We start from the raw sequence: 21,499 nt of genomic DNA on the forward strand, positions 1-21,499 counted from the left end.
TTGAATAGAACAGAAAGTTATTGTTCACTGGTTTGTCTTAAGATCACAAAGACATGATGACGACAAAATGTATAGCAGAATATATGATAAAACAGAACAACAAAAAAGTATATTACACTAAAAGCAACATTTAAAAAAGCATAAAATGAAACACATAATATAGAGGGGGTCAACCTTTTACAGTTTAAAATGTTGATTGCACTTGGAGAAAAATAGTTCTATATTGTCTGATTTCTTTAGAAGAAGCTCTTGGTTGCCCTTGCCAGTTTGTGTCTCCTGCATATAAATACCAGTCAGTGTGGGAGAATAAAAGTGGTTTTGCATTTTGAGGTGGTGCGGACAACCTTACAGCATTCAGAGTAGGATGAAAGGGAAAAGAAGACGAGAGGAAGGAACAGAGGCAACAATAAACAGATGTGTTCTTAGGGATCCAGATTTATGAGCATCCTCTATTTCCTTTTCAGCAATACACAGTGGCCACTCTGCCATCTGAGTCCAAAGTCTAGACAGAAATATGATCAAATGTTGTGGTCACGTGCTAGCTGTTGACTTTTTTTATAGGATAAAGATTAAAAATATATTTACCGTAAAACATAAAAGGGGAAACAGTTGTTTTTTACGGAAGAGTATTAGGGCCACTGAAAAAAAAAATAGAATTCTTAGAAAAAATTCAGAATTCTGACTTTTTCCAAAAACTAAAAAAAATTTTTTTTTAAGGTAGGATTTTTTTTTTTTCATTTCTCAGAATTCTGAATTTAATCTCAGAATTCTGACTTTTTTTTTTTCTTCCGTAGTTTTTCAATTGTGGATGTTATGATTTTTTTCCCCAAATGTGTGCAACCACTAACATTTGCAACATAAATACTAAAATACCTGTTAAAATGTTTTTGCTTGACATACATTTTTCATGCACTGCAAACTATGGTAACTTTTGTGTAGTCGTCAAGGCACACAATAACAATGAACATTCTCATGTTAGGAAAATGACACAAAACATACGCATACTCAAAACAGCAGCGAATTGGATCTAACTGATTTCTTTTTAAGTTTGGAGTGTAATGAATAAAATATTTGAGACCCAAATGCATGGGTTGAGTAATCAGGAGTAATGTACAAAATTGTTATGTGCTGTACCATGGTGGCGCTATCCCGACCCTACTTTCCACCAAATGTCATTACATTTCATATATCTCCTGTTAACAGACAAACACAACGAAAAACCTTATTGATGTTGCCAATAAAACAGCACTTTTTCGTACTTCTAATAGGTTCATGAACATGTGATGATTTGCAGCATCACTACTTTATAGCACTGAGATATTACATTTTTTGTGTGCTTTATTGACAAGAAATTTGAGATGCAGTGGAGGGATAGTAAATAGAACAGGACATTTTTAAGGCAAAAGGCTCTAACTTGGGAAGGTATTTTCTTGTTTTGACTAACTCTACTGCTGACTTCTCATACACGCTTTAGATAAACCTGGAATACATTTTTACAAAAAATGAGTGCTGTGGATTTTGCCTCCTATCAGTTATATTAAATGCACATTACAGTAGGGATCTTCAAATGGCTAGTCTGAACAAGAGAAATGATTATAGCATGAAAAACCTGTTTCAGTATTCACATTGCACCTGACATTGTTTTAAGAAAAAAATAATTGTGAACCTATCCTTTGTTTGACAACAGAACATTTCATAATGATGTGTGTAAAGTGTTATTGTTAGTGACGGTGTAGACGTTGTAGCTTTGGTTGTTTGTGTCGCTTTGTTGAATTTTCCAAGATTGATCATATAAAATCATCCAGTTCCTCAGCAGTGGTGTATTGAACTTGTTAATGTAGCTGTCTCCTATTTGGATTCACTGTGGGCTCAGATCCTTAAGGGAAATCCTGCTGTTATCACACATGGCATGCACATGGTACCAGCTCTTCCCTCAGGTGTTTCTTACTACAGTGTGTTTAACAAAACAGGCCATTAGTGCCGCAGTCTGACCAGACACTCCATATAAGTATGTGAGATACATTTTATTGTGCTGTAAAACATAGGGTAAAAGTTGTTTGAACTTGCCATTCACCACTCTTTCTTTCTTTCTTTCTTTCTTTCTTTCTTTCTTTCTTTCTTTCTTTCCTTCCTTCCATTCATTCGCATGTATCAGTCAGGACAGGCAATATTAGTTGGAAGAAGGCTGATTTTCCCCACCCACTCATCCATCTGTTTGTTTATTCCTGTGAAAGTGTGTTATACAATGTTGAAATATAGCCAGATGCAAAATACTTTGAAAAGACTCTGGCATGAGCTACCCTGCCTAGGGGATGTAATGGAGATTTTACAGATATACTCAGTACCAGGTCCTGTAAAAAGGAATCTGCTTGGTATGTGAGATGCTATATTGAGGGTATTACAGAGTTTTAACATGAAAGCATTCTGTTTTGAGAAGGAGGGTTCTTTTTTCTTTGGACCAAGCCTTCATGGGATCTAGGTTATGTCCTTTCTACAAGATGTAATGTTAGAGGATCATGTGCTTTGCCTTTGTGATTAATATAAACGTTCACATCTTTCACATCTTTTCACAGCTTGTCTTATAAAGCTGAGGACATGCTGAAACAAGCAGTGTTTTTGTGGGGTTTTCACCCACATGATTATAGGCATTTATCCACCAGTAAAGATTATACTGTAGAAATAATATGCATACATACCTCCCAGTCATCAATACCTTCCAAAATCTCAATTTATGCAGTTAAATAAGGATGTGTAAATGTGCCAAAGACTTGCTGCTACATTTAGAGCCAAGTCAATCCCACTCCAAACAACAATATAAAGGGTGAAAATGTGCTGAAACAATGGAGACATAATATATCAAATCTGATCTAATGGTAGAATTCCACTGAAGCCTGCGGCAGCATACTGTACCCAGCAGTGCTATTCATGATAGAGAACACATGTCTGCAAACATAGGGTTGCTGAGCGCTGCTTGAAATTCGCTCTTTAAAAGTCCATACTGGTGGTTTTGGATGTTTTACTCCATTAGCTGCACACTGTGTATAGGCCTAGTGCTAACAAGTTTCACTTTCACTGCAATAACCTTGCAGAAATCTGAAACTTTTGTTTAATTACCTGTTGTGAGGAGGTGTTTTTAATACTCTTTTTGTTGATGTGTTTAAGGATCCTCCAACATGTTCCAGTTAGATAACAAAAATCAGAGTTTGATTCTCTGAAACCTCACTCTATCTTCATGAACATCACCACTCTGTAATTAAGTTATTTGAGAAATTAATTTACAGTGGTGTACAAAGTCAAATATTTGTTGACAATAAGACATTAAAATAAAAGCCATATCCTTTTAGATGTAATGGCTGTGACTGCTCCCAGTAGCCTATAAGCATGGTGTAGTATGTATTAAACCTGATATAACAGATTTCTGGTTACTTTAGGGAAGTGTAAACAAGCCGTAAACACAATACTGAATCATTTCCCCTGGTTGATATGGCGAACTTTGTACACAACCAGTTGCCTATTTTCATTCAGCAGATTCAGGGAATCATTTGAAGTTGTGTTTCTGGCCACCTGGCGAATTTAGGTCCAGTATTCATCTCTCTCTTTTTACTGCTGTTTTTGGTCTAGCGCTTTCTGTTCTTTTTTGTGAAATGCTCCATTATGTTCAACAGCTAGTTGCTATCATTGGTCTATCATTTGATGCAGAAGTATAGAGTGGGATTTTAGAGCTTTTTTACAGAAAACAGCTGCCTGCTGTCAGTGGCTAAAAAACAACTGATTAGAGTGAATCAAAATAGCAAAGTTATGGGCTGAAAAATGAAACAAAGAGGTAAAAAACACCAAAACTCTGAAGGACTTCAGAGTTGGATGGTAATTCTCTATGGATTTGTCACCATGAGCAACGTTTTCACACACAAGTAGTCATCCATTGTTAACATAAAGATACTGATAATAGCTGATTCTAAACTTGTCTTTGTTCTCAATTTATTGAATATTGAATAGCAATTATCATGACAGGGAGCCTTTTAAAAAGTAAACAAACAGCATGAGAAAACCTGTTAATTTTTTGTCAGTATTTTGTTTTTAATACATTTTAATAAAATAACAGTAAAGTGGGTTTTGTCTTTTTTAATGACTGGTTATGAACTGTTAGGATGTGCCCTGGATTATTTACTTTCTAATAATTTCCATGAATACTTTATACAGGATCTGCACATTATACATTTACAGATGCTTTTTCGAAAAGGAAAAAACTCTTGACAGCATTTAGATTTGGTTTGACCTCAAAGTCTCTTTTTTGTTGAGAAAAAAAAAAGAAAAATAATTTTAACCTGTCTGTTTTGACAACAATTTCATGTGAGTGTTTTATGGCGACTCAAGCTTGGTTATCTTTTCCACATTGCATGGTGACCTGTTATAAGTAATTGTACGAGATAGCTTATTCATATAGGCTTGCCAAAACCCCAACTATGCAAGAACAGATTTGCCCATTGTGAGATTCTCCTGAAAATCTATGTTAAAAAAAAAAAAAAAAACATTGAATAGGCATATTAAGATGGGTCTAAATCAAGCATGTGTACTTATTTTTAGTCGATATTTTGTTTGTAAATGGCAAGTAGGCAAGAGTTTCTATCAAAATAAACCCTTGGCATGGAGGACCAAGGCTAATTTGATTTGATTTATGCGCTGAGGGACTGTGGCCCAGTCATTCTGGTCTGTGGATACTGAGATATGCTGGGAAATAAAGTGTAGCCTTGAAATAGCAATGTAAAATACTGCTGTGTACTGCATAATGATGGAGCAGGTTTCCTTTTGGGAACATAAAATCATTATTAAAGAGCACAGCTGAGTGAATGGAGGGATCGCTGTGTGTAACATTGTCTCTTTGGACTTTGAACCCTGCTCTTATACTGTTGTATGTCAAGATGCAACACAAATGCAACAGATTTTGATTTTTTCTTAAGCTGCTTTCTCAGAAACGTTAGCTTTTTCCTGACCTTGTTCTGAGATCTATTCACTTACATGCTATGTTACGTTGTGTATTGGAGGTCGGAGATGCAACTTCTTCAATTTTCATTAATTCTGAATTTTGGAGAACAGTGATTTAATTCGTGTTTCTTCAATTTAAATGACAGTTATGACTTTGAAGATTAAATTAAATTTGGCGAGTACAGAATAAACAGATATGCTGCCAACCCCACAGGCACCTCACCCGACGCTGTCGCACCATATCAAAAAACAGCAAACTGTTTTGAAAGAGAGGTGTAGCTCACTGGTGTCACTCGAGTTTTTCTCTGGTGTAATTTGATTTCAGTCACTCCCAGAAATGAGAAGCATTTAGGACAAATCAGAAAGATTTGCAATGAGAGAGCAACATGATCCACAATCAGAAATGATAAAAACAAAACTTTATTGTCTTAGTACAAAAGCTTTTCCCCTCAATCTTCATACAAAACACTGTCATACATCACACAGTCCTGTTAAGCACCCAACCATTGGGCCATACATAACATACAAACACATCAATAGGCATACATGAACATTAACATTTTAATTTTAGTTAACATTTAAAGACATAAATGGTGCTGTATATATGTAAATTATTTAAGCTGGATAATCGTCATTTGTTAATACATTTTTTATATTATCAAGGGTGATAACGTTCAGTTCATACAAAGTGAAAATGATGGTAGCTGATGACATATCACAATAATTGTCATTTTGTCTAGGAATTACTGGTTGGCCCTTTTAGAAGGCAAAAAGGGTCTGTATAAAAGACAGCAGCTATAATATAGCTGCCTTAAGATAGTGGTAAAGTGAAGAATGCTGTGGAAAAAACAGCTTCACCATCTGTTAGCTGTAAACAACAGAGTCGACGTTGACATAGTCTTCATAGATAGCCTTATTTCAATGACTCTGCTTGAAATGTACAACATTCTTCTCAAGCAGATATTCAGTGACAGGTAATTCAACATTTAGGTTAAAGTTTGAAATTGTAATTTCCAAATTTCCTGACAATATCCCTGAATTCAAATGTTAACACTGGAGGGTTCTGGACTCACAATTGATTGGAAAAGATCAGTTTAAATACATCTGTATGTAAGTATGTAGAACTATATAAAAAGCTATATAAAACATTAATATAAATCATACAATGAACTGTTCAAACTGGAGTGCTATAGACACTAAGATCCCAATTTTCATATCTTAAAAGAATTAATGTAATTCTGTGTTTCTGAAGTTGTGTTTCTCCCCTCTATACTCATACACAATCGCTCTTCTACAATATAATACAATCACATAATATAGAAAAGTTGCCTGATTTCGCAAACACACAAATATCTTGGGAGATATCCCAACAGCTGCAAGATGGTTTGAAAAAAACAGTTGTGGCTTGGAGGGAAAATGCTGGTTCGAGTCAGTATTATAAAATTGCATGTTTTAGAGTGTGTAGCCTCATATCATTAACACCCTTAGTGCATTTCTTTGGTAGCCTCTTTAGAGTGTTCGTTGGTGGCAACATTGGTGAGTCGGACATTCTCCTCCTCCCTCCTATTCCGGTCACGTATTTCTCCCTCTACATGGAAGCCAACCATCAGCTGGTAGATCATTACACCGATGATGGTGCCAAGGAATGGGGCAAAAATGGGCACCAAGAACCACCCATTTCTAGCACTGAGGAATGAGAAAAAAAAGTTTATTAGATATTTGTTTTTATTTTGTAGACAGTAAGTGTGAGAATGTTTTGAAGAAGTGTTCCCTAAAGATAAACCATTAATGGAGAAAATGCATAAAATCTGTGCACGTACGTGAAAACCCCAGTGCCCCATCCGGCCAAAGAAGTGAAAATACGTGGTCCGAGGTCTCTGGCAGGATTGACAGCATAGCCAGAGTTAAAACCCATAGACAATCCAATGACCAGAACCACAAATCCCACAGTGAAGGCCTCCAGCCCTTGGGGGATAGGATTGTTGTATGGATCAACAATAGCCAGGATACAAACGATCAGCGCTGCTGTGCCAATAATCTATGGCAGAGAGGGGTAGAGGAAACTGAGAATTAAATACCTGAATTGTATCATATATATTCTGAACATATTGTGTATGACAGCTAATTCCACATCTCAAAAGAGTACCTGATCAAAGAAGCCATTGACAATGGTGAGGTGTTTTCCAGGGTAGGTAGCAAAGATGCCAGCTGTGTTATTTGGCCCAGTCATATTGAAACTCCCAGGATGGTCCCACAGGGCATCTAAAGGGACACAAGCAATTAAATATGGCATATAATATTTTGTTTAGACTTGCTGTGTAATAAGCACTATGTGAAACCTAAAACATAAATCTAGCTGTAACAAGGTAATTTCTTTCAATTTGGCTCCACATCTGGACTCATCTCTTACCGTAGTACATGCCAAAAATGATGGCAGCACCAAAGAAAGCACCAATTGTCTGAAATAGAAAGTACATGGGGAACTTTCTCCAGCGCTCTCTCCCAAGCAGGCACAGGGCAAAGGTCACTGCAGGGTTCAGATGGCCACCTGCAAATGTATGGTGACAGTATTATAGACCATGGACATATAATATAACAGCATTACCTAATATAGACAAAATTCTTAGTCATTGAAACATCTGATTTAGATAAAAAATCAGCAACAAACTTTTTAAAATTCACATTTGTTACCTGATATCTGGCCACAGACCAGGATGCCCAAGGTGGCAGCGAAGCCGAAGGCGAAGTTGACGGTGAGAAACATCCCATGGGAACCACTGCTCAGCACCAGCTGGGCCACAGCACCACAGCCAAACATCTGGAGAGAGAGAGAGAGAGAGAGAGAGAGAGAGAGAGAGAATGTTGTAAAAATAACTTATAATTTGTTCCTGATGCAGTGATGACAAGTAATCGAATGTATGGTGATGTGTGTGATTTTAAAATGTTTTTAAATATTGTCTGGTATAAAGTAAAATTAAATGTAACCTGATGTATTGTATCAATTGCTTGTTTATTCAATGTTTTCTAAGAAAGTTATATCCTTCTAACATGAAGAGGCACATCAAAGTTTCAGCAAGTTCCAGTAAAAGGTTTTGCACACCACACACTAACTGCATTCAGTATTTCATTGTTGTACAAAAACCTCAGAATAAAAAAAAGAAAAATGTAGTGCTTTGTCAGCGAGTCAAGGTGAAGCCAAGGGTTGAAGTTAGGCAAAATGATCATTGTCAGTGAAACCAGTGAAACACAGACACATTAAATAAGCTCTACTCAGATTTAAAGGAGCTCTATTGTGTTCATAAAGGGACACAGGAGTACAGTATATGGTATGTACAGAAGTGTCACTGTAATCACCTTGATTTGAGGAGACTTATCAGTGTAAATGGAACAACAGTATGGCCAAGAACGTGCCATACTGTACATTTTGCATACATGTGTGTGTGTGTGTATCCCTTTGTTCTCTTAGTTAGATTGGCAGAGGAAGTGTGTCGTCCATGCTTGCTCTGCTGTTCTTTAAGCCCCCTGATGAGGAGGCATTTCAGTCAGACCGCAGGACTCAAATGCCGAGGTTAGCTTGAGGGAGCAATACTCAAGAGGGACTGGGACCTGAGGGGCTATCATCATCACTTGGCTCAGTCTAAACTGTTTTCCACCCCTGATGAGACCAGCCATTACTGCAAAAATACTACATAAATCATGCCCCATGTTAGAATTGTGCTTAGCTGTTTTGTTTGTGGAGTGTGAGAGAATGTCTTCCTGATGTTATGCCATGATAGGGTTGCAGGATGTGGAAATTAAAATCAAAAACTCCTTAGTTCACTGTGTTTTTGTCATGTCAGACGCATCAGATTGCAAATGTTGGGCCATTCAATTTGAAAGTGCCAGTGTACTTAAATAAATCAAATTCTGCCAGAAAGGTCTCATTTAAATCCAACACTGAATTAAGGACAAATTAGTATTATTCCTGACTGTCTTCACTCTGTTGAAGAATGATGTTGTTGTAGTAATGTATTTACTTAACTGCACCCCACTACTTCCACAATCAACATACACCTGGCTGATTCAGCTGGTTCATGCATCCATGTAGCTACTCCCAGCTTTTAGCACAGTTGGGAAGCTTATAAAAATCCCACAGCCTACTGAAAAACAGATTTGGCATATGTTTAAGAGCTAAAGGCAAAAAAGAAATTGCTGGGCAGGTTTCTGTGTTCAAATCACTAGCTTTGTGATATTTTCAAATTCAGGATGAAGAGCTTCAGAAACCCCCCTACAGCTATGATCCAAGTTAAAGCAGGGGAACAGTAGTTTGAAGTGGGATAGATATTTTGCGCAATGAGAGGTTAACTGCAAGTAACCTCTCACTTCTGACCTGACTCTTTTTGTCAGATCAGTCCTTACTTTATGAAAAACAGTTACGGCCCATTATCTGTCTGTGGGGAGCCTTCGAGGATATCTTTTCAAAGCTCCTTTAGATTACGCCACTGACCTGATACTACACATAACTTGAGTCTCAACTATCTGCTGAAACATCCAAATTCACTTTGTCAACATCAGCCAGTGGCAAAAAGTTAATTAATGCACCAAATTTTCAGAAATATCTGATTCAATGATCCTTACACGTTGCCAGGAGCTGTGACTTCACTGTGTTAAGAAAGCCAAACAATGTTCATAGTAAGAGATACACTCCTGCACATGCCCTCACATGTTACCTGCCTTTCTAAGTAATCCTTTACTAACTGCTGATTAATCATAAACGGCTTGCTTTGTTTTACTTGTCACAAGTGGAAAAATTTATTGACAGGGTTTTATATCTTGAGAGTTAAGTTAATGAGAAAGAGAGATACCTGTAATATCTGATTAGAGGAAGTAAAATTATGTCAGGTATGGTCATAATGTGTCACCTATTGTTCTGCCTATGACCATCCCAGTGCTGCCAGTGACATGTGTCACCCATCAAGTTACTGCACCACACCTTTGAGTCACATCAGTTGTCATACCACATGTTTGGAGTTAGATTATGTATTAAAAATACAATGTTCTCTTCAATTAAAGGATGCATACTTCTACGCCTTCACATGCTGCTTTCTTAGTCACAACTAAAAGAGTGAGTCACCCAACTTTGGACCACGTAACAAATGTTAAACCATTGCAGGAACATTTAGGTTACCTACTAAAGTGGTTATTGTATTAATATTTTAAGTGTCATTAAGTTGCTTTACCCTAAGTATCGACAGAGGCAGGAAAACACATGCACACACATACACAGACCTAGCTCCATGTGCCATGATAAAGGATGTCATGAGGATTTGGATCCTGGATCCCAGTCTGGAGCAAATATTATTGTGTATAACGCAAACATGGTATTGTCCACAGTGCATACAGTCCTGTCCTACAAACCTGTTACTTACCTGTTTGCAATGTACTCACTTTGCCAGTTAACCTACATTTACACACTTAAGAAACAATCACTGCCTTTCTAATACAAAGAGTGTCACTTTACTCCCTTTGAAGTCTTTGTGGGGTTTATTAAACATGCAGTTTCTTTTTAATCATAACTCTTCAAATGTGGCAAACAGAAAACATATAGAGAAAAGATGTCACACAATCATGATCAATCAATTATCACAAAGCAACTAATCATCATATTGCAACATCAATAAATACAAAAATTGAATAGTAAGGGCCCTTACTATTCAAAGGAGAACACTATTTGAGAGGGGACAGAGGTCAACTATTATTATCATAGTACATTACAATGTATGAACTTGGTAAACTTTTCACTCAATGCTGGACAGCCTTTTCCCCTTTTTCTATTTCTATTTCAGCATACAGTGATACAATATAAGATCCATGTATACACACACTTGAATACACACACTTACCACAAGGATGAGAGTGCCAAGACACTCTGCCAGGGCCTGACGAAGCAGCAGATTACGGATATGGAAGAACTCGGACAGTTTCTCCAAATACACCTTTTGTCTGCCCATGTTTTCTTGTTAGTGGCTGATGGGATTGTGAAGACACAGGCACAGTAGTTAGATGCTGAGTGGCTGTGAAGCTGGGAGAACTTGGCCTCTCTTATAGAGCCAAGATGGGCTGGTGCCAAGCCTGAGCTCAGCTCCACCCTCTGCACCACGCCTCCCCTATTGTCATGGTGTGATTCACACACCGCATGGTTTTCTCGACAGGCTCCTTTCACTGTCCTGCACACACACACACACACACACACACACACACACACACACACACACACACACACACACACACACACACACACACACACACACACACACACACACACACACACTTTTTACATTGCTATACCTGTGCACACCTTCATCGACCTCATTCATGCTGCAACCTCAAAACTTAACCTCCCTAATGCATGCCTATCCATAACCATATATACATGAGTATAATGCAGTTCTAACATTCATTTATATTACGTTAAGTTAAAAATAGGTTTAACTTAAACAGGCTTACAGCACTTCTAAACTTGTTAGAGTTGGGACAGAAACAGAAAAACAGTAAAGTGCCAGCTGATGATACTTCAGCTCTCTCCCTCAGAAATAGATCTAGAGAAGGCAATTTTATATCAGGTTTCATAACCACTTGATGGTCATCTCTGGTGACATGCATATATCTTGTCCTGTTTAGAAAAAAATACATTGTATATTCAATATATTTCACTTATGTCAACATACTTGCTTTATTATATTGTAGAGGTATTAATGTACAAAAGACATACACATACATCATCAATTTAAAACTTACATCAACTCAAACCAACTGAATCATATATTTCACCCTCATTTCATACATTTATGTTATTTGAGTTTAGAGTCCTCCTCTGAGAATTGTCATCTTATTGTAGTGGAGGGATTTGAGTGTCCCTGTACCCCTCAGAACTGTGTTGTCCGGGCCAAAGTCTTCCAAGGTAAATTGGTCCGTGGTGAGGGTCCAGACCAAGAATGATTCATAGACCTAGCATCAGGTGTGTGGGAACCTTGCCTGTAAGTGGGAGACGAGGGCACCCTCCTACTAAATCAGTAGTAAGGGGAAAACGTCTGGCAGAAGCCCCTGTCTGTGAGGGCGTCTGTCCTCAGACCATGGGACCCCTGTATGATTGTAGTTATAAGAACTCATCAGTATTCATAATGATTTATAACAATAATCTTTACACATGATAAAGAACTTTATAATGTCTTATAAGATCAAGTATCATAATACTTCATTATTGCTGGTCAACCGTTGACATTTCTTTGCAAGGATCATTGTGTTTTATAATTCTCATTTATGAGTGCTTTTAATTATAATTATACAGTGCTATAAGTAGATTATAACACATTATTGTTATGTTTATAATGCATTATAGACATGGGTGCATAGAAAGTGTGACCCAAATTTTTACTATAAACTAACTCCTAATCTTAAAACCAAAGTCCAAATCTTGAACTTCTTGCCCCTTCTAAAGGTGCCAAATGTCCTTAACTTGGATATTCCACTTTCTTATGAAGACATTTTAATACTCATAAAAGTAAAAGTAAAAGACACACATAACTGTAATGCAAACCTGTTTGCGGCCCATACTTGTTCATTCCCACCGGTAGACACACATCTTTCTCTTTCTCCCTTTCTGTTCCTCTCCTCGTTTTCTCTGACCTGTTCTTTTGTTCCTTGTCTGAAACTTCATCACCACATATTGTACCTTCTTTGTCTGATTTCAATAGTGGTGTGAGAACATTTACACCTTTAAAAGCCCACAGCCATGCCTCTATCAGTAGGAATCAGTGTACCATTTCTTTACTGTGTTTGGAGTTCTTTTGTTCTGTTTAGACCATGGCTGTTTTGTACAGTACATTATTACCTTAGCTCACCCGAATATTAAACTGCAAAACAACATTGTGCACACATCTGTAGTTGGGGTGGAGAATTCAGACTGGCTTTGCACATTTTAACATTTACATTTCAATGTATATCACTGGTACCAATAAAATAATTGCTTAGTCAGAAAAAAATTGTATCTTTTGTGAAAAATATTCCACTTCACTAGTAATGCAGACTGTATCTCAATAAAAAACAATGTCTTTGCAAATTATATGTACGGTAAGTGACATGTTTCATCATTGAAGGACCCTGAGGCAGTCTGAGTCATGTCAGTAACAGCTCCAGCATCAGCTACATCTGCGTCATGAATGTTGCCCAACTCTTCACATTGAACTGTTCCAGTGTAACCCCAATTTTCAAGGGAAATCTGATAAGGGAGATACAGAAGAAGATGGCAAGTTGATAGAAATACATCAGTATTGTCTTACAAGGGATGATTTTTTCGATTGCTAAGACACATTTCTTGGAATTATGCTCCAATTACCATGTAATCACAAATGCGTAACTGCACGCTCATCACAAATTACAAACTTCAGCGTCAAAAAACAAATCTCTCCACTCAAAATCATGTAATTTTCACATCTAAATAACTTTGCCTTCAGACATCACAAAAGCCATCAAATACACACAAACTACAAAATAACCTAATACACACTGATGAGAATCATTCAAAACACTACTATAAAAACCTGTTTCTGCAATGAATAAAGGCACTTATGGTTTTCCCCCAGAACAAACTCTTGACATGTTGAACACAATATAAAGATGCAACACATGTATACATTTTCATAAATTCTATGTCCTCAATGTACTTAAGTAATAAACCTAAACTGAGTGAAAAGGTAAATGTACTGTAAAAAAAAAAAAAATGCCATCCATAAAAACATAGAATATAATAAAATTATTTCCATTTATTTACCAATAATAATAACAAATATTATAATTATGTACATAAAGAAAGAAATCACAGCCCTGTTATTTATCTATCCTTAGGTTTTGATTGGTGTGTGAGCAATTTTGACTCTTAAGAGTTTCCACCTGTTGAATTGAGTTAATGCTATTGCATGCCAATGGTTTCTAAATGAGCATGAATGAAAACGGGAATAGACTTTATATACATGGAAATGGGTCTGTCTTTTGGTAGATGCTGTCATGGTTTGGGATATTTAGTTAATAGGCCCAGGTGTTGCTTGTAAGCAATCAAGAAAATCTGTAACTGGAATAGGGACTTTGGAGAAAGGTATGTATTCGATCTATGTTGATGCAAGTAAGGTGAACATGAAACATCTCAGAGGAATTGGGTGAGGCTATATGTCACTTACTTTCACACTCAGCATCCTAGGTTTCATCCTTGTTTAAGGTGTGCAAATCATTGTCTATTGGTGTTAGCCTTCTTTGACCCCCTTTCCAGATTGCATCTCTGCTTTATACCACGTGCATGCTGGGATAGGCCGAAAATAGCAGGTATGGAAAATGTGCTTTATGTGCTTATGGTGTTCTCTCACTTTGACTGTTTAATATATTTGGTTGAGAATGACACTGACATTTTTATTGTAAACATTTACACCTGACCTGATCATCCTCTACAAAGATAGATTTTAGTGTGTTTTTCCCCACATATTTTTTACTTTTTGTTTTTCTGCTCCAGTATACATCCACACACTATATCATCTAGAGGGCCAGAGAAGCTGCATTTTTTGGCCACGTGGTTTTATACAACTTTTCCTAGAATAGTTTGGCCCAGAAAGAGGACAGTAAATGGGAAAGCCAAAAGAATGGTGATACCCACAAACATTAGGGAAAGCTGTAAAACCAACAAGAATTTTTCTCAACCTCCTGCTGTAACAAGTCCTAACAATTTCCGTTTGATACATAGTGGGGGGTTTATTTTTCTTTTGTTTTTTGCTTCTTTTTTTTTCATAACCCAGAAGTTTGTAGGAAATGGCAGTGATCACTGTTCATGATTGATGGCCCTATGTATCATATGTCTACCAGATGTGTTTGCCTCCAGTAGGAGAGCCAGTGTGGCAGTAGTTTTCTATCAGGTGCTGGAAGATGTGACGAATGATTGATATCTCTCAGACAGACAGTGCAGGTTGGCACATGGCGTCAGTTCAGACATACATGATATCACTTATGACAAACACTTATGCCGAAGGATTAATACACATTTCATTGCAGGTAATTAGTCTGGAAAGTACAGCAGCAAATTCTCGGTCATTGTTTTAAATCTAATCTTTAGACAGCAGTTAGCAATAAGAGGAAGTTACTAGACAGTTGTATTGCTGTTTTTTCAACCACTTCCAGTCTTTTAAATGACACATCATTCTACTGTAAGACAGTTTTAGAGATTGCTTAATGCTTCAATGTGAGTAATGCCCAATAGAACAATAGGCCTCGTATAATAACTGCATGTTATTCAGTCCAAAATATGTGAATAAGAAATATGCACTCATGTCAGGTCATGATATCACTGACTAATGCACATGTTCATGCCACCAGGATTGCAGTGCAAACCATTTTGTGGTATTCAGTTATCTTCTTGACACAGGTTTCCTGTAAGACTTTTGTTATTTGTTCAGGTTTTCTTTGAGCTCTGTTTACTGTCTCAAATCTTTCCTTAGCTGCTCTGCCACTCTTTTTTTCTGACTGCTGAGCTCCTGCCAAACTCCCAAGAGTAGCTGCTGACAAAATGGTGGATACGGAAACATGATAACTGTGACTGTTGTGTCAAATTGTGACTACTTGGGGTTTTTAACACAGTGCTTATTTATTGCTTATTTTTTCTGTTTTGATATGTTTGAAAACACAACATTAAATGTACATAATGTAAATATCATATAATGTTTTAATGTGGTGTAACAGTAATTTGATCAAGTAAGCATGCTGATTATTGATCACCACTTGATTGTTAAGATTGAATAACATAATTCATAAAACTTTTTGTATGTTATACTCCTGTTTTTGGTGCACAAAGCATAAATACCCTCTCCCACTTTCTCTATAATTATGCTGGGTTGTAATCAAAAGAACATGTTTTCTCTGAAGCAGCTGCAGACACATAAACACATACAATGACAAAGATCAGTGACAGCTTGGTTATAAACAATTTAATGTGATGAATTATTGTGTGTGGAGCAATTCATTATCAACTTAGTCAAAAATTCTAACTATGTGTTTGTACCAGTGACGATGTGACATCTGTGTTGTAAACAAGGCCATATAATGCAGTGGTTCTCGAGGTAGGGTTTATTTTAATCAAACACTTTTTGTAAGAAAACATCTAAAAATAAGTCAGTTTAGGGCTCCTTGACATGAAGAAGCTTGAGAACCACTGATTTAATGGATCATCTAATTGGTAAACATGTAAAAAGAAAAAGAAAAAAAGATCACCTTTGTTTTACAGCAGTCAAACAATGACTCTAGTGCCTCAACCTTTAAAGCTGTGAATTTAGATATGAGGATTTACTTTTGCAATTTTAATCAGTAAAACCATTTGACATTTCTTTGAACAATTCTTAAAATCCAAAGGTAATTAAGAAATGAAAAAATATGTAAAAATATACAATAGACACTACATACTACATTCTACATTTTGTGCCTCGGCTAAACACAACCCTCAGCCTGCATCTCAGATTTTATTGCCCTCTCATTAACCTGTGGAAGCTGTTTAAGTGAAATCTTAGACAGAACTTACAGAGAGCTGAGGTTGTCACGTAATAAGCACTCTCAAATACTGTACACCTCCAATTACCAATTACATATAGTAACACACAGGTCATCTGTATTTCCACTTCCATTGCAACCATCAAAGACCCAATGACTAAAGGCAGTTTTATTTTATTTATTTTTTTACGAATGCATGTGTACAGTAGACTACTGTGGAAAAGTTTTAGGTACTTAAATATTTAGATTCTTCACCATGGTGCAATACGAACAGGGGGGTGTCTGATCTGATAAAGAACTATCTACGAGTCACATGAAGAACAATTAGATCTGCAACAGATGGTATGGCCCCCACATAGCCCTAATCTCAACATCATGGAGTCAGTCTGGGATTGCATAAAGAGACAGAAGCAGCTGAGACAGCAAAATCCCCAGAAGAACTGTGGAAAATCATCCAAGATGCTTGGAACAACCTACCTGCCAAGTACCTTGAAAACTGCGTGCAGGTGTGCTGGGGAAACCTGGTGCTGCTTTAAAGGAAAAATGTACTCACACCAAATACTGATTACATTTTTGTTTCTTCTATTTGGTGCCTCCTGTATTAAAAAAATTCATGGCATTATTTTTGAAAGCACACCCACTTTGCTTTTATTGCCTAAACCTTTGAACATGAGAAGAAAAAAAGCTTACTGTTACATCACCTATCACCCAATTGTCATAGAGGTTGTGAAAATTCACAGCCACTTGTTTTGTATGTTATCTTAAACAAAAACAAGTAGCCTACTAACTTAAGAAATGAACCAAATGAAATTATATATATATTCATTTTAGACAATGAGTCAAACTGTATCTGCATTTAATCTTTCCCTGTATCTCCTTGTTCTTTCTGCACTTATCATCCTTCTGAAATCTGCCTCAAGCTGAAAACAAATGAAAGGGAAACATTTGTATGACACAATGTTGTAGTTTAATATGTACTCAGTTTAAGAAATGGGGTAGTGGGGAAGTAGGGACTCATCTTAAGTAGTACATATTAAATAATACGTTATTTAAGTAAGTGTACATATTAAATAATACGTTTTAAAATGGCAAAATATTAATTAAACTTAACTATTGGTTATAAAATAAGTATGAAAAATCATTTTTAGTAAATGCAGTTCATATCATAAAGTGTAACATATCAATCATATGGTGTGACAATAAAAGCTTGTCACACTATATGATGTGGCGTCACACCATATGAGGTTTCGTGCACTTAGCACAATGAGCTTTGTGGTTATATGCTAACAACCTAATAACATCCTCACTGCAACATGGTAACATAAATTTAAAGGTAGTTTTGACAAAAAATGTATTTATTTTTAGCATTTTTATGTAAAAAGCGTCACACCAAAAGACATTGAAAAGGGGTACTGAAGTGGGAGTGCCAAAAATACTTGATTTATTGAAAAAATGAAGAGAGATAATTCACTTTTAACCTTTCAGTGTCCTTCTGAGATGTTTTCTTACTTCCTGAAAGAAGGAGGACTCCCCCTCCCCAAAAGTCTCCAAACAATTGTCCATTTAAAAAACATAACATGACGTCACATTATATGATGTCCAATTTTGGGACAAAATCTTTTTGTTTAGGGCTAATTCAAAATATTACACCTGGATTTTTGAAGAACAGACTCACAGGTAGACATATGGGTTATCAATATGTGCTTAAATAAAGAAAAATTGCATTAATTTTCTTGTTTTTATTCAAAATCAAACTTTGTGAAATATGCTTGGGAAGGTCACGCCATATGAACTTGTCTGGTTTGGTTGAAAATTGTGAAAACATGAAGATTAATTGCATAAATGATCTGTATTTTCACATAAAACAGTATTTTTCACATTACACAGTATGTAGATGTGTATACATCTCAAGTTCCACGGACAGTGTTGCTGGGGTTATAGTAGAGTCAAGAACTATTGTATTAGATGTCAATGTCAATGTCAACTTTATTTATATAGCACATTTAAAACAGCCAATGGCCTACCAAAGTGCTTTACAGTAAAATAAGCAGAAACAATAAAAACAAACAATAAAAGCAGTAAAAACAATAAAAAACTAAATAATATAGAGAAATAAAACAGATAAAAGACCCAATAAAAGCGGCTATACTCCGCCAAAGGACTGAGATGGACTTGTTTACAGCAGAGATGTCACATAATCACTGATGTCACATATTCTAACTACAGATAGTTGGAATATTTGACTAAGTTGTTCTACACCGTGAACAACTTATCATATGGTATTGTTTATAACCAAGCTGTCACTGATGACACATGAGATACCAATTAGGCTAGAATGTGAAACTAACCACTCATTAAAGCAGAAATGCAGCAACTGAAATGTTTTGAAGCTCAGTATACGTGATATAATACAAAAACTATTTATCTGGCCTATTTATCCTGTAAATCATTTCTAATTAAGTGATTCACATATTACTAAAATAAAAGTGGCTGCACCATGGAGATTAGTTACAAAATAACTCTAAATAAAAACTTGATAGTTTACAGCCATACCCCTTTATGATTTACTCATAGCCAGGGTATGTGCAAATCATAAAATGTCACTCACTCACTAATGGTACACAGCAGTTTTTCTGACATACTGCATCATTTTTCAATTATGTTGCAACACATTAATCCAGTAGAGACCTAATTAATTTATCTTAACGTCAGCTTAATACGATATGCTACGATGCCAAGTGGTGCTCATATAGCTAGTGCAACCAAGTGCAGACATGTATGTTTATTTTGATAAAGCACTAGCCATTATCACTGATATTGGTCACTGAAATTTCACCACAATGCCTTACATTCTTGGAAGGAGCAATTATCCAGATAGCTTGCCACCCAGATTCATATCCTACAGATCTGTAACGTTATCTGAGTCCAGGAGCTATCGTGGAATCACTATCAAGCATGTTTAATATTAACATAAGATGACATACTGCTATACTGGGCTCTTTTCCTCTAACTCTTTTCTTTCTTGTGCACCTGAAGGCTTTGACCTTATCATTATGAAAAAATGTGAATCTTGACATCCCGTCACAGACTTGGGTTGTCTGTGATGTGCATCATCGCTCACTTCTAAGGGGCACAGTACAGGTGCAGGGCAGATGCAAAGTTGTGAGAAACAAGGGCGCAAAGTGTATTTATTAGGGCCCGAGCACTGACCAGTCAGTGAGGGACCTATTGTTATTGCCAGGATTTTTCTCTTTTATTATTATTTTCGTTCTTCTTCTGCCAAAAGGATTGCATTTTTGGTGGCCTGAACATACATGAAAACTCATGAAATTCAGCATTCACATCTGGTGAAACATTTTATAATTCAACGTGATTGGACGCAAGTGTAGTAAGGCAAGGCAAGGCAAGGCAGTTTTATTTATATAGCGCATTTCATACACAGTGGCAACTCAATGTGCTTTACATAAAACAAACATTCAACAGAATTTTTAAAAAAAAAACATGGAATTTGAGAAATAAAAATACAACCCAATCATAGTACACACGTACATACCCCCCCCCCCCCCCCACACACACACACACACACTAATAATAAAAACAAAGTACAGAAACATAGAAAGAGAGAGAAATAAAATACTATAATAGAGCATTAAAAATAAGATTGCAGCATAAAATAATGATTTGCTTTAAAATCATTAAAAGGACATAGAGTGCAAATGAAAGATTACAATTTAAAGTGCTTTGAAAGAGCTCAATCATAAGCACAGGAGAAGAGAAGTGTTTTTAACCTGGATTTAAAAATATTCACAGTTGGGGCTGATTTCAGTTCTGCTGGTAGTTTGTTCCAGTTGTGTGCAGCATAACAGCTAAAAGCTGCTTCACCATGTTTAGTCTGAACTCTGGGCTCCACTATCTGACCTGAGTCAGTAGATCTCAGAGCTCTACTGGGTTTATATTGTACTAACATGTCATTCATGTATTCTGGACCTAAACCATTCAGTGATTTGTAGACCAGTAGCAGAACTTTAAAATCTATTCTATAGCTGACTGGGAGCCAGTGTAAAGACTTTAGAACTGGAGTAATGTGCTCTGATCTCTTTGTTCTGGTCAAAACTCGGGCTGCAGCGTTCTGAATGAGCTGCAGTTGTTTAATGCTTTTTTGTGGGAGTCCAGTCAGAAGACCGTTACAGTAGTCTAGTCTACTGGAGATGAAAGCATGAATCAACTTCTCCTGGTCTGTTTGGGACATAAAACCCTTCACTCTGGATATGTTCTTAAGCTGATAGAAGGCTGTTTTGGTGATTGATTTGATATGACTGCTGAAGGTCAGATCTGAGTCTATCAGCACGCCAAGGTTTCGGACTTGGTTGCTAGTTTTTAGAGAGAGTGACTCGAGATGTTTACTGACAGCAATCCTCTTCTCTTTATTGCCAAAAACAATTACCTCAGTTTTGTCCTGATTTAATTGAAGGAAATTTTGGTTCATCCAATTTGTTACTTGCTCTAAACAGTGACACAATGACTGTATTGGACTGTAGTCATCCGGGGACAGTGCTAGGTATATCTGCGTGTCATCTGCATAACTGTGATAGTCTACATTAGAGTTCTGCAGAATTTGACCCAAAGGCAGCATATATAGACTGAACAGAAGGGGTCCAAGAACCGACCCCTGAGGAACTCCACATGTCATAGCCACTCGATCGGATTCATAACTTCCAATGGTCACAAAATAACTCCGCTCCTCCAAGTAGGACCTGAACCATTCTAGGACTGTTCCGCTGAGTCCTGCCCAAGTTTCCAACCTGTTCAACAGTATACTGTGATCCACAGTGTCAAACGCAGCACTGAGATCCAACAGGACCAGAACTGACACCTTGCCTGAGTCAGTGTTTAACCTTATGTCATTTAACACTCTAATAAGAGCTGTTTCTGTACTGTGATGTGGTCGGAAGCCTGATTG

At 36.8% G+C, this 21,499-nt stretch overlaps 1 protein-coding gene across 1 annotated transcript; it reads right to left on the reverse strand.

Annotated features, from left to right (window-relative positions):
* Positions 1-6,467: 6,467 nt before the first annotated feature.
* On the reverse strand, positions 6,468-10,973 carry aqp3a (aquaporin 3a). Its single transcript, XM_062417163.1, has 6 exons — positions 10,866-10,973; positions 7,675-7,801; positions 7,394-7,531; positions 7,130-7,245; positions 6,804-7,021; positions 6,468-6,669 (listed from the first exon to the last, which is right to left on the reverse strand). Exons 1-6 carry the CDS (start codon positions 10,971-10,973, stop codon positions 6,468-6,470), a joined length of 909 nt encoding a protein of 302 aa, XP_062273147.1.
* Positions 10,974-21,499: the final 10,526 nt, after the last annotated feature.

Source organism: Scomber scombrus, chromosome 4 (genome assembly GCF_963691925.1).
Source record: "Scomber scombrus chromosome 4, fScoSco1.1, whole genome shotgun sequence".
Taxonomy (NCBI): Eukaryota; Metazoa; Chordata; class Actinopteri; order Scombriformes; family Scombridae; genus Scomber; species Scomber scombrus.

Excerpts from the sequence above, each read along its gene's own strand:
- aqp3a (XM_062417163.1), bottom strand. The coding sequence starts at position 10,973 with ATGGGCAGACAAAAGGTGTATTTGGAGAAACTGTCCGAGTTCTTCCAT. Across the intron at positions 7,802-10,865 it reads TTGGCACTCTCATCCTTGTG|ATGTTTGGCTGTGGTGCTGT; the intron begins GTAAGTGTGTGT and ends CTCTCTCTCCAG. Across the intron at positions 6,670-6,803 it reads TGGGGCACTGGGGTTTTCAC|TGCTAGAAATGGGTGGTTCT; the intron begins GTACGTGCACAG and ends CTCATTCCTCAG.